At 50.0% G+C, this 16,337-nt stretch overlaps 1 protein-coding gene across 6 annotated transcripts in view; it reads left to right on the plus strand.

Annotated features, from left to right (window-relative positions):
* The window catches only part of TRAPPC9 (trafficking protein particle complex subunit 9), a 472,116-nt gene that overhangs the window by 17,344 nt on the left and 438,435 nt on the right, over nt 1–16,337 (plus strand). For 4 of the 6 annotated variants that reach the window (XM_085021612.1, XM_085021607.1, XM_085021610.1 and 1 more), the window contains exon 4: nt 1,530–1,658. Coding sequence is in view for 5 of the 6 variants with exons in the window: in XM_085021607.1 (XP_084877733.1) it covers nt 1,530–1,658 (129 nt within the window). In the remaining variant the exon portion in view is untranslated. Of the gene's footprint in view, nt 1–1,529; nt 1,659–12,232; nt 12,260–16,337 lie in introns of all 6 variants that reach the window. The other 2 variants (XM_021088861.2, XM_085021609.1) reach the window with 1 other exon arrangement.

A 16,337-nucleotide genomic window follows, 5' to 3' on the forward strand; every position in this document is an offset into this window, starting at 1 on the left:
TGCATCAGACACTTTCAAGTGGCTTTTATGGTATATGAATTGTATCTCAGTTTAAAAAACAAAAAACAGGTTCCTGTTGTAGCACAGAGGAAATGAATCCAACTAGGAACCATGAGGTGGCGGGTTGAGTCCCTGGCCTCGCTCCGTGGGTTAAGGATCCCGCGTTGCTGTGGCTGTGGTGTAGACTGGTAGCTACAGCTCCGATTCAACCCCTAGCCTGGAAACCTCCGTATGCTGTGGGTGTGGCCCTAAAAAGCCAAAAAGAAAACAGCGACAAAACAAACCCCCCAAAATCTGCTTCAGAGGGCAGTCTCTTTTGACCCCTCCACGGGTGGGTGCCCGGGTCTTGTCCGGAGCGCTGTGTGGGGGCACCTGACCCCCCCCCGTGGGACCTACCCGTGTGCTTTTCTCCTTCAAGGACTGTCTCCTGGAGGGGGCGCTGGGAGGCCCGGTGTGGCTCGGCCATTGTCACGTGTGCTGTAGACGTGCCCCCCGGGCTTGTAAAGAAAGGCCATGTGAGGAAGGACCGAGCCAGGGGCCTTTGCTGGAAGACGCTGCCAGCTGGGTCAGAGCGCCAAGATTTTTGAACTTGGGAAACACCTGTAGGTGTCACTTGACCACAAAAAAGTGCTCCTGGTGAGGTGACCCTCAGTCATTTTTCCGAATGTCCAGGGGTCCTAAGACCAGGAAGTTTGAGCATCGCCGAGCTAATAGATACGGAGAAACTTGCACACCACCTGTGCGGCGGGGGGCGCAGCCCGAGGGTCTCAGGGCGAAACTGCCAGAGACAGAAGAACGGGACATTGCAGCAGCTCAGTGCGGCTGCCTTTGGGAAGGACACAGGCCAGCTGGGTGTCTGCTTCCAGCAGACAGATGCATTTAGGGTGAATGATGCTGAAAGGTAGTCTGGTCCAGCTCTGGTGCTTTTTAGGGCTGCACCCGCAGCATATGGAGGTTCCCAGGCTAGGGGTCTCATTGGAGCTGTAGCCGCCAGCCTCCACCAGAGCCACAGCAATGCAGCATCCGAGCCGCGTCTGCAACCTACACCACAGCTCATGGCAATGCCGGATCCTTAACCCACTGAGCAAGGCCAGAGTTCGAACCCGCAACCTCATGGTTCCTATTCGGATTTGTTAACCACTGAGCCACGATGGGAAAGCCCTGATTTTTAAATACGTTCAGTCCAGGGCACTTTGCCCTCCGTCGCGACAGCAGTGTCAGCATCTGGCACAGAGCCAGCCTCACTGTTGTTAAACGAATGAACGTCCTGTTTCACGTGGTGGCACCCTCAGTGGAACCTCAAGCCTCGCGTCGTGGGGGTTTTCTGTGCTGCCAGCCTGGACACGGGCACACAGAGCGTTATGGGGGCATGTTTCCGATTGCAGCAAAACCAGGGACCTGCAGGTTTGATCTTTGTTTTGGGGAAAATGTAGCTTTTCCACAGGATCAAACTGTTCACATCATTCTTAGCCATTGGCGCTAAGGATGGGCCACTAGGTTTATTAACTGTACTTTTATTTAACACCCAGCTGCCCTCGAAGGGTTGTGTTCGGCTTCTGTCATCTATCACTATCCTGGGGGAACCGGCGGTAAAACTGGAGCTCGAAGGTTCCAGGGTAGCTCCCTACCTGCCGAAGCAGCCAACAGGCATCGACCAGGTAAGCCCTGCTCTTGCCTCTGCCCTGGCAGGAGCCATCCCCGTTTCCTCTCATTAAGCCTGACTGGTGTTTAGATAAAGCACAAAATCTGTGAGTCAGAGATCCGCGCCTGAGACGTTGTCTTCTGACGCTGTCGACTGGGCAGTGATCTTATGAGTCCTATTGAACGATATTAATGGATTACAGTGGTTGGTTGGTTTCTGGAATAGTTGCATAAAGTTTCAACCTTGAAGTTCTATGTCTGGTCCGTGTCCTAATTTCTGTGTATTTGGTGACGTTTAGTCCCAGAGGTCAATTTTAACAGGTAATTTAGGGCACAGGAGCTGCTTTCTTGTTTTTCTGCTTGAGGAAGTTCTCTTGATTAGAGAGGTTGGATTGGCTTCTGTTTGTTCCCACCTCTGAAGAGCGAAAAATCATGTTTGGAGGAGCAGATCTGTACATGCGTATTGAATAAACCTGAGTCTTTTGACCCTTAATGAACAAACTTACCTTAAACGGTTCTGGACGCGTCGGTCACAGAGACAGCAGCCAGGAATGCATAGGTCAAGGCCATACCCAAACCTGCCATGTGATTTTTGATCCATGAGATTTTTATAGACTTTTCCCACCCAAAGAGAAGGCCCACAGGAGTTGATGAGTGTTGATGGGGAGACGCCTTAGATTTCTTTTTCCCCTGAGTTACACCCTCCCCGCCACCAGCAGGGAGTTCAGAGACCGCCCCTGTGGTCAGAGTCTGAATCCGGGTGCCCCCGCAGATGCAGCCACGGGGGTTCTGGAGGTATTTCATCATCCGTCAGCACCCTTCCCGATGGGTGGAGTGGCGTCTCAGGTGTGGGACAGGAAAGTGAAGCGGGCTGAGGAGCGATGAGTCTGAGGTCTGCAAGGCCTCTGCTCCCCTCTTTCCCGAGCCTCACGTCTGACGGGAGCGGCCCGCTGTCCGTGGCCGTGGCCGGTCTTGTCCCCGTCGTTATAACTGCTGTCTCCAGTCCTCCTGTCCCGGGCAGCAGCCACCAAGTGTGACATGCCCAACACACAGGTGAAAACTGTTTTAATTTCTCTCTGGAAGATTGCTCTCTGTCTGGGGTGCCTTTTGCTGCAGGTGGTTTGGCTTTATTCTTTCTCTGAAATTTGGAGACTTATAATGTGTTAAGACTGTTCTACTCATATGATTAGTGGGACCCAGAGACCCCCCCTTCCTTCCTTCCCTCCCTCCTTTCTTTCGTCTCCCCCCTCTCTCCACGCCACAGGGTGTGAAGGTCCCTGGGCGGGGGGTTGACTTCTCAGCCCACGGCTGCGCAGGAGAGCTGCCCCAGAGCTGTGCCAGGGCCCCGTTTCATCCCCGCCCCTGCCGAGTGTAGCAAACGTTTTACATCTGGAAACGTGCTCTGTCTGCACCACAGATATGTCTTTATTTAGCTGTGCACCGTGTGAAAAACTCGAGACCTTCTTATTGCTGAACAGCCTGTGGAGAAACGCATCCAGCCAAGCTCGGGGACCTGCAAGAGCAGCACTTGTCTCGTTCGGCTGAGCGATGGTTTTAGTGCCTTTCAGGCAGGGAAGGGTCCGGATCTCTTAACGGATTTGGTACCATGTACGTGTGTGTATATACATGTGTTGCCTCATCTTGGGTTTAATTTCAAGATGAGTCAGATGAGTCATATCAGGAATTGACAGAATTTACAGTCAAGATGAGTCCTATCGGGAAGTTGCAGTATCTACTCTTTGAGGTGAAGACAGGATAAACTGAGTATTTAACATTCTCCCTTGATTTTCTTTCTTTTTTTTTTTGGTCTTTTTAGGGCTGCACCTGTGGCATATGGAGGTTCCCAGGCTAGGGGGCGAATCAGAGCTGTAGCCACTTGCCTAGACCACAGCCACAGCAGTGCCAGATCTGAGCCACGTCTAATGACCTACACCACAGCTCATGGCAACGCTGGATCCTTAACCCACTGAGCGAGGCCAGGGGTCGAACCTGCGGCCGCATGGATACTAGTCAGATTCGTTTCCACTGCGCCACGATGGGAACGCCTCCCCCTTGAGTTTCTATCTCAGGCTCCTTTCCAGCAGAACAGCACGGCAGCAGAAATACAAATGTCATTTAGTGTCAATGTGACCTGGAGCGGGTTTAATCTCTCTGTGCCTCAATTTCCTTATCTGTAAAATGGGGAAGTAACAATAGTGCTTTTTATTACCTTAGGGTTCTCACGAAGGCTGGATGAGGTCCACTTTTAAAGGGCCTAGAACAGTCCTAGCCAGTGCTTGATCAGTGTTCGCAGCTATTATTCTTATCAGTATTATTATCGTTGACTGTCATGTAGTTTTAAGACTTGGTGATATGAATTCATGAGTAATCTTAGAAGACACTAGAGGAGTTCCTGTTGTGTCTCAGCCAGTTAAGAACTGAACTAGTGTCCATGAGGATGTGGGTTTGATCCCTGGCCTTGCTCAGTGGGTTAAGGGTCTGGCATTGCAGTGAGCTGTGGCGTAGGTCACAGATTCAGCTCTGATTTGACCCCGAGCCTAGAAACGTCCATATGCTGCAGGTATGGCCCTAAAAAGACCAAAAAAAAAAAAAAAAAGAGAGAGAGAGAGAGAGAGAGACTAGGCATCATTAGGTCCAGTTTACATCGTTTTTACGATTTCCTTTGAGAAAAGGGATTTTCCCCCCTCTTTCAACTGTTTTGTTCCAAGAAGAATTCTGTCGTCCCTGTCTTTTTTTTGCTGTAATTCTCCTGTTGTGTAAATTCCTTTTGAAACTTTACGTCCTTAGTATTCACAGAACTCTGATTCTCTTTCTGGAGACTTGTCCATGAACCTCTAGGTCTGTAATTAATGGACAAAACGTGGTTTATTAAAAAGTCCATAGGACATTCTGTAATCACTCCAAAAGGAGATGCTTATGGACTTGCACGTGTTTTATGGTCATTTCTGCTCTTTGGACGAGATTGGTTTACTCGTAGTAATCATGTCGTCATAATCACGGAAAGAGCTGTGACTCATTTGGCACCCGTCTAGGCCAGGCTGAGCTGCTTTCCTGACGTTTTCCTCGTGGCAGGTGTTGGAGGTACTGATACCTCCTTTTCACAGGTGAGGGACTGAGCCTTACAGAGGTGGCTGACCTGGCCCAGATCACGCAGCGGGCCTGGCCGACTGGGGCTGGAGCCAGGCCGTTTGAGTGCATGTGTGCGCCCTTAGCGCTCCTCTGTTCAGCTCCCTTAGCCTCGTTCCCCAAACTGAGTTTGTAGGGGACCGGGCTTTGGTGATCTCAGCCTGCTGAGGCCTTAAAAGAAGAGCTGTCCGTGAGAATATGGGACAGAGTGGCCTAGACTGAAATTGCACATTTTCACAAAGCTTTTGTTCTTGGCTAATGACCCACAAAGTTAACTCTTTTTCACTTGAGCTCTAAGCCCTAAAAACAAAACATTAAAAGTGATCACAGCGCAAAAGAGAAGCGGGCTTGGGAAATCCAGCCACGGCTGGTGGCTTACCGCTTGTTTTGCTCTGGTGAGGCTCGTTGAGAGAAAAAGGTACAGAGGCTGCATTGGTTTTATTTAGTCTTCAGTAGAGAAGAAAAGATTCAGTCAGTAAAAATCTTTACTCTTTTCTTTCCTGATGGCGAGTATGTCAGTTGGTTTTTATGGCTGAAACGTTTTATGGCTTTTCCTCCTCTGTGAAATTCGAACCATGTTATTTACCTTGTCTGTGAGAGTTAGATTTTTTTTTTGCTTTTTTTTAGGGACGCTCCTGCGGCATATGGAGGTTCCCAGGTGAGGGGTCGAATCAGAGCTGTAGCTGCCGGCCTGCACCACAGCCACAGCCACAGCCACAGGAACGCCAGGTCCGAGCCTGGGACCTGCACCACAGCTCACGGCAATACCAGATCCCCAACTCACTGAGCAAGGCCGGGGGTCGAACCTGCGTCCTCACGGGTACCAGTCAGATTTGTCTCCGCTGAGCCATGATGGGGACTCTGAGAGTTAGGTATTTTGTGCAAAGCACCCCAAGCGTGCTCAGTGAAAGCTTGCTGCCACAGCGACGGAGAGTTTAGACAGATCAACTCTGAAGACTAAAGCGGGTGGTTCATTTCTGATGTGGAGTCAGTCTGTATAGACACATGATTTCTATGACTCTGACTTAAGGGGCGAAGGAGTCAGCTACTTTTTTAGTGCAGCGTGGAGTTTTGATGAAATCAGTGTCCTCCTAGAGAGACAGAGAGCGACTCGATGGCCTTAAGTTGAAGAACTTGAAGATTATTTGTACCGAATGTGGATTTTTACAACTCAGAATTCACATGGCCATGTAATCACCCACTAGGATCTTTATTTATTTATTTATTTATTTTGTCTTTTGGCCTTTTCTAGGGCCACTCCCGTAGCATATGGAGGTTCCCAGGCTAGGGGTCTCATCAGAGCTGTAGCCGCCGGCCTGCGCCAGAGCCACAGCAACACAGGATCCGAGCCACATCTGTGACCTACACCACAGCTCACGGCAACGCCGGATTGTTGACCCACTGAGCAGGGCCAGGGACCGAACCCACAACCTCATGGTTTCTAGTCGGCTTCGTTAACCACTGCGCCACGACGGGAACTCCAGTCATCCACTAGGCCCTTTAAATTGCGAGGAATTTGACAATAGCCGCTAAGTATAGAAAAATCAATATTGATTATTTTTAGAGAATAAGCTTATCTTTCTTTCTTTCTTTTTTTTTTTTTTTTTTTTTGTCTTTTTGCCTTTTCTAGGGCCGCTTCTGTGGCATATGGAGGTTCCCAGGCCAGGGGGTCTAATCGGAGCTATTGCTGCTGGCCTACACCACAGCCACAGCAATGCCAGATCCGAGCCGCATCTGTGATCTACACCACAGCTCACGGCAACACCGGATCATTAACCCACTGAGCAAGGCCAGGGATCAAACCCCGCAAACTCATGGTTCCTAGTCGGATTTGTTAGACCACTGAGCCATGACAGAAACTCCAGAATAAGCTTATCTTTTGTAATTGAAGAAAATTTTGATTTTCTTCTCTGTACCCTTAAGAGGTTTTAAAAAATTAAAGCATTGATTTGACATCTGTGACTTTTCCTGTATGGAGGGAATAAAAGGGGCGTTCATGCTGTTTTAATACGTGAATAAATGTGTTTGTATTTCAACAAAGGTGTATGGTTACTAGCTCTTTGGAAGTATTTCCCAAGACACTTAGAGAAATGCCGACATGACTGCGGTGAGTTTAGGGGTAGCGCAGATCTGCAGGTTTTTGTGCAGGGCGAGACGCGAGGACTAGGACGGCTTTGCTGCTGATGGCTGGAAGGACAGACAGACCAAGTCTCAGTCTCCCTCTCTGTAAAGTGGGAGGCTGGACTGGAGTCCTTCCCCTTCCAAGATGAGTTTCCTGGAGCCTGTGTCTTTTGATTATATTCCAGGCCTGTTGACAATTTTAGAAGAAATACTGAAAACCACTCCCTTCCCTGAAGCAGAACTCAGTATGTGCAGCATAAGCTTTTAGTTTTGGCTGTGAGCATCCTATTTTTAAAAACCTCACTGATGGTTTCTTAGACCCTGCAGTTTCTGTGCTGCAGCTTTTCCAGCAACCTGGAAAGCCTTGTTGGCCATAGGTGGCGCTGTTGCACCTTTAAAAAGTCTTAAATTTTCCCATTTGTCAAAGACTTAATGTCCCTTTAATTTGCTTTCTTTGTCTAATGCTTCAGGATCGCACAGTGTCCATTATGTCTGCATACCTGGGAAAGTTATTATATCTTATTTTTATCCTGCCATCTCAGTGTGGAAATTTCAGACTTGCTGTGCAAACAATGGCAGAATTGCACTTTTCTGCTAATATTAGAAACCAGTGAGCCGTGATTTTATAAAGCAGATAGAAGCGGTCTCTGGAGCCCCTTAGAGCTGAAAAATGGATTGAACTCGCTGAGAACGGAGCCCACGGCCGTGCTAATTAGCGAGAAGTGATTGGCATAGGAGGGAGCGGAGTCTTCTGTCTTGGGTTTGAATGCACGTGCCTGCGGCCCCTTAGCCGTGCGGATTGAGTCGCGCCTTCTGAGTTTTCGCGTGTCTGTGAGATGGGGCTGTGAATGCCTGCTTTATGGAGGTGAGAGAGTCAGAAATCACGGGCAGTGTTGAGCGCAGCGGCTCTCGAAAGATCTCAAACTTTAGCCACCCTTTTATAGCCCTTGGCAATTACTGGGGAATTAAAATAGGAAAAGCTTGTTTTTTTTTTTTTTTGTTTTTGTCTTTTTTTTTTGCTATTTCTTTGGGCCACTCCCACAGCATATGGAGTTTCCCAGGCTAGGGGTCGAATCGGAGCTGTAGCCGCCAGCCTATACTAGAGCCACAGCAACGCGGGATCCGAGCCACGTCTGCAACCTACACCACAGCTCACGGCAACGCTGGATCATTAACCCACTGAGCAAGGGCAGGGACCGAACCCGCAACCTCATGGTTCCTAGTCGGATTCGTTAACCACTGTGCCACGACGGGAACTCCGGAAAAGCTTGTTTTTATGATGAAAGATCCAATTAAGAGATGGGTAAAGGGTGTGAGGGCCAGTGGTTCCTGTTCTCGTAGTTCAGCTGCAGCACCCGAGGCAGGGCTGTTGTCCAGTCACCCTGAACCCGCGTTCATCTAGATGAGGTCTTGATAAAGTGTGTGTTGGGGCTAAAGGGCGAGCTGCTAATTACACTCCTATTTTCTCCACCAGCCACCTGAGAGAGGGGACAAGCTGTAGGCAGGTGAGATTCTTGTCTCCTTTGTTCCTGATGAAGCCACATGGTCCATGAGCTTTTGGGCTTCGGGAAAATGGGTGTCTGGATGCTGCACCCCCCCCCCCAAGTCCTAGGCAGCTCTGGGCCACAGTGGCCTTCCTGTGAGAGGACCAGGGCTGTCACGTCATGGAACTGAGCATCCTGGGTTTCACATGCCCTGCTAGTCCCCCGGGTGCCCCAAGCTCACACCTCAGCCCATCTGTGTCAGGCGGGCTAACGAGGGGGCAGGGGCCAATGATCTTGAGGAGAAGCTTCTTCATGGGCCAGAGGAGTGAGGAGGAAGCGCCCTCCCCGCCCCCAGCTTGAACAGAACGGTGCTCCCCAAGGGTTTAGAGATAGGAAGACAGGAGCGCCCTCTGTGGCGCAGCAGAAACGAATCTGACTAGGATCCATGAGGACGAAGGTTCGATCCCTGGCCTCGCTCAGTGGGTTAAGAATCTGGTGTTGGAGTTCCCGTCGTGGCGCAGTGGTTAACGAATCCGACTAGGAACCATGAGGTTGCGGGTTCGGTCCCTGCCCTTGCTCAGTGGGTTAATGATCCGGCGTTGCCGTGAGCTGTGGTGTAGGTTGCAGACGCGGCTCGGATCCCGCGTTGCTGTGGCTCTGGCGTAGGCCGGCGGCTACAGCTCCGATTCGACCCCTAGCCTGGGAACCTCCATATGCCGTGGGAGCGGCCCAAGAAATAGCAACAACAACAACAACAACAACAACAAAAAGACAAAAAAAAAAAAAAAAAAAAGAATCTGGTGTTGCCATGAGCTGTGGGGCAGGTCGCAGACACACCGCGGATCCCATGTTGCTGTGGCTGTGGTGTACACCAGTGGCTACACCTCTGATTCGACCCCCAGCCTGGGAACCTCCATTTGCCTCCGGTGTGGCCCTAAAAGAAAAAAAAAAAAAAGGAAATAAATATGCCCTTTGGGACTTAGATGAGCAAGGAAACACCAAAGATGATGAGCAGGGAGGTTTGTGACTCCCCTTTGTCGTTAACGTTTGTTGCGCCCCTAAAATGTGCTACATACTTTTCTAAGCATCTTACAGAAACTAATTTAATTCTTTAATCCTCACGACAGCCACGTAAGTTAGGTTGGATTGTTAGCCCATTTTACAGATGTGGACATTGAGGCACAGAGAGGGTGCGTAATTTGACCAAGGCCACAGAACTAGTGAGTGGCAGAGCTGGGATTTAAACCCTGTTAGCCTGGCTTCCAGGTTCCCAGAGACAGGCTTTGGGCGTTTAGAGGGGCCAGCCTGTCCGGACCTCTGCGTGCACCTGTACTCTGGTCAGCCTGGGAAGGGTGGAAAGGAAGCGTCACACAAGTGGTCACAGTTGTGTCTCGGCCACTGTCAGCAGGGAGTGCCCTGGGATGGGCTTCCGTTGTGGTCTAGGCAGCAGGTCTGTTCCTGTAACAGAAACTTAGTCCATCAGGTTAATCTAGAAAGCCCTGCAGGTTCCACTTCTGCCCGTGCTTGTCATGTGACCTCCTGTGTAGGATGCGGCCTGTGGCTGAACTCTGACCTTTGAGTTTGACCGACAATTTTACGTCTCCTGTTAGATTAGCAAGTGGAACCTCTAGCTCTTCCATCAGTCTCTTGCCAGCTGGTCCCTGTGAAATCAGCCCGTTGGAGCCTGATGGCACTGATAGAATTTCCGAGCACACTGAGGTCCTTCTACCCATGGAGAGCTGGCTGGAGGATGCCCCCTTTTCATTGTGATTTCTTCAAACAACACAAATTATTGCCCCCCTCCCCCATGAGAAGCCTTTTTTTTTTTTTTTTCTTTTTAGGGCCACTCCTGTGGCATATGGAGGTTCCCAGGCTAGGGGTCCAATCAGAGCTACAGCTGCCGGCCTCCACCACAGCCACAGCAGATCAGAGATGTGTGTGCGACCTACCCCACAGCTCATGGCAACGCAGGATCCTTAACCCACAGGGCAAGGCCAGGGATCGAACCCATAACCTCCTGGTTCCTAGTTGGATTCATTTCTGCCGCGCCACGACGGGAACTCCACGAGAAGCCTTCTGAGTAGGCCAGATAATCAAATAGCAAAGCCCACCAATCAGAAAACGTTTATGTACCTAGAAGTGAGTTTAATAAAAAGGGCTTCCAGGGAGTCCAATTAGACGTAAAGCTGGTCCTTTTTTTTTTTTTTTTTGTGGTTGCGCTTGTTCTTTGCTGTTTGAAAAAACTGAATTAGAGGAAGAGAGTTTAAAAGGCAGAAAGGGGCGTTTGTGGTGGAACAAACACACTAGTGAGACTGCACTTAGTAGGTGCCCCGTTCATCTCTAGACGCCCAGAGAGGTCAGAGGACAGACCCCCGTGACCATCCCCCGCAGGCCTCGTCCCGTTTAAAGGGTATGGCGCAGTAGAATGCCTTCGTCCAGGTTTTTCCCGGAACAGAACGGTTTTAGCATATTATCCAGAAATCCCAAACTCCCTGAGTTTCCACCAGCTGAATATCCCCTGTCAGCGCTCTTTGTAGGCGTGGAGTTGTGGGCGTGCGATGTTGCTGCATCCGGCTCCTTGACTGCAGTGCAGGGGCCGCGGGACCCTCTGCTTTGTGGGGCTGTCCTGGGAATCACACGCCATGGCTGTCAAGCATTGTGTTTGCCGTATAATCTGTACCCCGTAGAAAGCAGCTGTTTTTTCTTCGAATCGTGGCTTCAAGATTGCGTTGGTCTTTAGTCTGCATTTGAAAATAGAATTCGCAATACACGAAATACCTCCGAAGTAGCATCATGGGACCTATTTTCGATGCAGACAGTGGAATACACATGCTATTTCAAGGACACGTACTTTGGGGACATACCTTTTTGAATCTTTTTTTTTTTTTTTTTGTCTTTTTGCCATTTCTTGGGCCGCTCCCTCGGCATATGGGAGGTTCCCAGGCTAGGGGTTGAATCGGAGCTGTAGCCACCGGCCTATACCACAGCCACAGCAACGCAGGATCCGAGCCGCGTCTGTGACCTACACCACAGCTCACGGCAACACCGGATCATTAACCCACTGAGCAAGGGCAGGGATCGAACCTGCAACCTCATGGTTCCTAGTCGGATTCGTTAACCACTGCGCCACGACGGGAACTCCCTGAATCTTGTTTTTGTGTTTAAAAAATGATGCAGCTAGTGATAAGCCGGACTCTTGGACCCAGAACCTCTTCGGGTGCATTTAGCCATCATGGGAAATTACGTTCTGTGTATAGAGAAGACTCATTGGGTCTCAATAATATTTGGGTGGGTTAGCAGATGATCAAGGCTTTGCAAAGCTGCCTGATAATAATGAAGTTAACTGTTTTGTATTTTAAATTAACTGCAAAGCTACCTTCTAAAAGTTGACAATCCTTAGCTTGTGAAGGGTCCAGACCTCCGTGTGTCCGTGTGTGTGGTTTTAGGGAGATAGAAATAAGCTCCGTGTAGCCTTCCGATGCCATTCTCCTCGCGTCCACGGGATGCGAGCACACTTACTTCAACTGATGTTCTTTCGTCCCTTGACTTCCTGGCGACGATAAGTTCTTATGCTCATTTCGGAAGCGTTGGGGAGCTTGAGCTTAGAAAGTGGGACCAGAGGACAAGGAGGCACTTGCCATTTTGTGCCGAGTATGAGAAGGAGTCGCCTGTCTTTGTTTTTCCTTCTAAAGCAGAAAGGCGCTGAGTTGGGAAATGCGGTTACTCACTTGCGTTTCTGATCAGATGCGGGTGTCTCAGATTTTTTAAGGCTGTGTCAAGTATGAAATGTGATGTAGACGTTATCTTTGAAAGCGGTTTTGGTTTTCAAATAAAAGACCACCCTCTGTTCTTTCTTCCAGGGGCACAAGAAGTTCTCATTGACCCAGGTACCTGATCTACGTGCTTAGTTTCTTTTGGCTGTTATTGTTTTTAAGTGCTTGTTTCGTGGTGAAGTGCTGTGAATGAATGGGGAAAATTTCTGGCTTGTGATCTTTGGAACGTGCTGATTTAAGTACCTTTAAATCAGAACTTGGACACACCTGATTGTTGTCTGGTCCTTGTTTGATGGGGCACCCCCTCTGTTGATTTCTGTTGTCTGTTGAAGAGGGAACTCCCCCTCTAGCATGGGTACGTGAATGATTGCAGTGTGTCTTTGGAATGCTTTGAGTGTGTGGAGCATGCTTGTCCAGTTCCTTTTGAATTCAGTTCCTGAATTCCATGGTGATGATTTTGCTCGGACCCTGTGGCTTATGCTCCTCTCCATGTGAACTCCAACTGTCCATTGCATTTCCTTTATGTGCTCCTAACAGGGGAAGGTATTTTGCATTTTTTGCAGCGATGGGTTTTCCTCTCTCCTCTTCATGCCTTCTGTAATTAATATAGCAGAACAATCTCCTTTATTGCAGTGCTTAAATGATTTCATAATGAGCTCCGTTATTTTCTGCTTAATTAGAAATGGTGACAAAGAGTAATAATAAAGACATGAAAACCTTCCTTCCTTTGAAGAAGAGCCATCAGCCCGGTCACGCCGACACATGCTTTGTGAGCCACACACTTAGCTTTCATCTCAGTGTGTATCTTGGCTCTGAAATGAAATTGCTTTGGGTTTGCGGATTTGTGTTTTAATGTTTGTGTTGAGTTCTTTCTCTAGGCTGATGTTTCCTGATGGGGTTTGTGGAAAGGGTCACCTTTCTCTCGGAAGGAAACAGATGCTCTGCTTTGTTTTCCGGGGACCCGAGTGGTGGCTGGAATCCTGAGGGCGGGCCGAGGACCTGGGTGACACCGCCCTCGCCTCCTGCCAGGGTTGATGAGCAGTGACGTCAGCGCCAGACGTGCTGGGATTTGACCTACAGAAGTTCCCAAGCCCAGAGTGGTGGAAAGTACCAGATTCACTTGCTTTACCAAGTAGAAGTAGCTCGAGCACTCAGAAAAATCAGTCATGTGTTGAGGTGGAAAAAAGAATATAGGGAGTCCCTTCGTGGCTCAGAGTGGTTAACGAACCCGACTAGTGTCCACAAGGACATGGGTTCGATCCCTGGCCTCGCTCAGTGGGTTAAGGATCCCGCGTTGCCGTGAGCTATGGTGTGGGTTGCAGACGAGGCTCAGATCCCACGTGGCTGTGGCTGTGGCACAGGCCGGCAGCTGCAGCTCTGATTGGACCTCTAGCCTGGGAACCTCCACATGCTGCAGGTGTGGCCCTAAAAAGACACACACACACACACACACACACACACACACAGTATTTTTTGTTTCTGAAGCCTCGGAATGAGGCATCAGAGATGCAGTTGAGATTCGGTGCTGGGAGCAAAAAGGGAGGGTGGTTCGGGGGGTCGGTAGTCTGGGATGTGTCCAGATCCTGTGGTTGGGGTTGAAGCTGTCAGGAAGGAGGCAGAGCTGGGCTGGGCATCCCAGGGCGTCCTCCAGAAGGGCTCCAGGTGAGAAAGACACGGACTCCATCTCTCCTGCCCCAGGCTGAGATTTGAGATTCTCCCCCAACCCCAGTCCATTGCTGCCTCAGGGCCACTCCGGTTCGCCTGGGGCTTCTGGCCTCTGCTCCTGGGGCCTTTGTCCCAGGACTGACCGCAGTCTTCTCTTCACTGGCCAACGTCCGAAGTTCTTGCCTTTAAGCGCCGGCAGATTTGCAGGGGGTAAGTCTCTGCCTCTGAGCGGATCGCGGGGCCAACAAAACCATCCAGCTCCACAGAAGACCCAGCACAGAGCTGCATCACTTTCATTTTATGTTTGAACTTTATGTGGATAAATGATTGAAGCAAACCTGGGATATTCTGCTGCTCGGTTTCCCCACAACCGTTTGGGGGCCAGAAGGAAGAGTTTGACGGTCTTTGGTTGCTGGCTCCCGTGTGTGTTTTAAGAAACCAGCGTCTTCTCCTGTCATTTTCAGCAGCTCGGCTTCCAAGCCCTTGGCGGGCGTTAGGAACAGTGCTTCGTGGCGTCTAACTGTTATTTCTTGTCATTTCTGAATGTTTCATGTACATTCAACAGCTGTTTGAAGTGAAATGATCTTTTGTCTAATATCCGTTAACTCAAATTTTTCTCCCCTTTTTCCCGTTGATGCGAGTTTCATCTTCCTATGATCAAAACTAGCAGTTTGCACTTACTCTATCAAGGCACTGGTCCAAGCGGCTTTTGTTTCCTTAAATTTTTTTTTTTCCTTTTAGGGCTGCACCTGCGGCACGTGGAGGTTCCCAGGCGAGGGGTTGAATCAGAGCTACAGCTGCCGGCCTACACCACAGCCACAGCAACGCGGGATCCTTCACCCACTGAGCAAGGCCAGGGATTGAACCCGTGTCCTCATGGATACTGGTCGGGTTCAATACCACTGAGCCGCGACGGGAACTCCTCCTTAGCAGTTGGAACCCCAGTCCCCACCAGAGTGGGCAGTGGTTTTGCTGTCTGCCCGGAGCTGTGCCTCACCGTTCGTCTTAGGGCATTCTCATCGCCCCCACAAGAAGCCCCGGAACCATCCCCCCAGCCCCATGGATTTGCCTGTTGTTCTGGACGTTTCATGTAAGTGGAATCACACAACACGCCGTGTTTTGTGAAGGATGTCTCTGACTTGGTGTGATGTTTTCAGGGTGTGTGCCCGTTGCCGCCTGGATCAGTATCCCTGTCTCGTTACTGCTGAATCGAGCTCCACGGCGTGGAGAGGCCGCTCTCTGTTTACCACGTGTCACCTGATGGACACGGGTTGCTTTTGGCTGTCGTGAGGAATGGTGCTCTGAGCATTCATGTATAAGGGTTTATGTGGACATACGTTTTCCGTTCTCTCGTGTGTATACACCTGGCAAGTAGAATTGCTGGCTTACATGGTAACTGAATGTTTAACTCTCTGAGGAACTAACTGCCAGATTGTTTTCCAGAGTGCTTGTGCTGTTTTGCATTTTCACCAGCAACGTATGAGTGTTCGAATTTCTTTTTTTTTTTTTTTTGTCTTTTGTCTTTTTTTTTGTTTGTTTGTTTGTCTTTTTTTGCCTTTTCTAGGGCTGCTCCCGTGGCATATGGAGGTTCCCAGGCTAGGGGTCGAATCGGAGCTGTACCCTCCGGCCTATGCCAGAGCCACAGCAACGCCAGATCCAGCTCACGGCAACGCTGGATCCTTAACCCACTGAGCGAGACCAGGAACCTGCATCTTCAAGCTTCCTAGTCGGAATTGTTTCTGCTGTTCCATGACGGGAACTCTGAGAACCCAGTTTGTCTATCAATATTTGTTATAGTTCTTGTCAATACTTGTTACTGTCCTTTGTTTTTTGGCAGTTCTATAATTTTATTTGACAATCAGCAGTTAGCGCTCATCCACGCTACTTGTCGGTTTTGATGGTGGTGACAGGGACCTAGCTGACCACTGCCTGGAACTTGTTTGGTGAATCTTCATCTGCATCACGGTTTCTGGGCACCTGCCCGGGATACTGTGTGGGACCCTCTTATTCGTTTGGCCCGGGCAGCTTTATTGAGCCTGGCGTCGATGCCCTCATCCGAAGACCCATCTCTTCTGCGTGACTTCCTGATTTCTCTGAGGGCCCGAGGGGCACACCCGAAACCCGCTCCTCGGACGTGCTTGGCAGCGTTGATTGTGTGCTTTCTGGGCCCCACTTGGGTGATGGTGGAGCAGCCTTCCTTTTCTCACGACTTTCTTTGCGGGGCCATTGAAACCTGGGTGACAAGGAGGCTCAGCGCAGAGCGGGGCAAACCCATGCCAAGCCCTTCCTCCTGGCCCAGCCTCACACAGCTGCCCTCGGGTGCTTCCAGGCAGAGGGTCCAGCCAGGCCCCTAGAGCACCAGGTCTGGGTGTTACTATCGCTCTCTCTCTTATTTTTTTTTGTCTTTTTAGGGCCCCACCTGAGGCATATGGAAGTTCCCAGGCTAGGGGTCGAATTGGAGCTGCAGCTGCTGGCCTACACCACAGCCCCAGCCACACAGGATCCGAGCCATGTCTGTGACCTACAC

Source organism: Sus scrofa, chromosome 4, assembly GCF_054392235.1.
Source record: "Sus scrofa isolate SSC_HxYL_T2T_F1_AM1 chromosome 4, Sscrofa_HxYL_maternal_Yorkshire_Landrace_v2.0, whole genome shotgun sequence".
Classification (NCBI taxonomy): Eukaryota; Metazoa; Chordata; class Mammalia; order Artiodactyla; family Suidae; genus Sus; species Sus scrofa.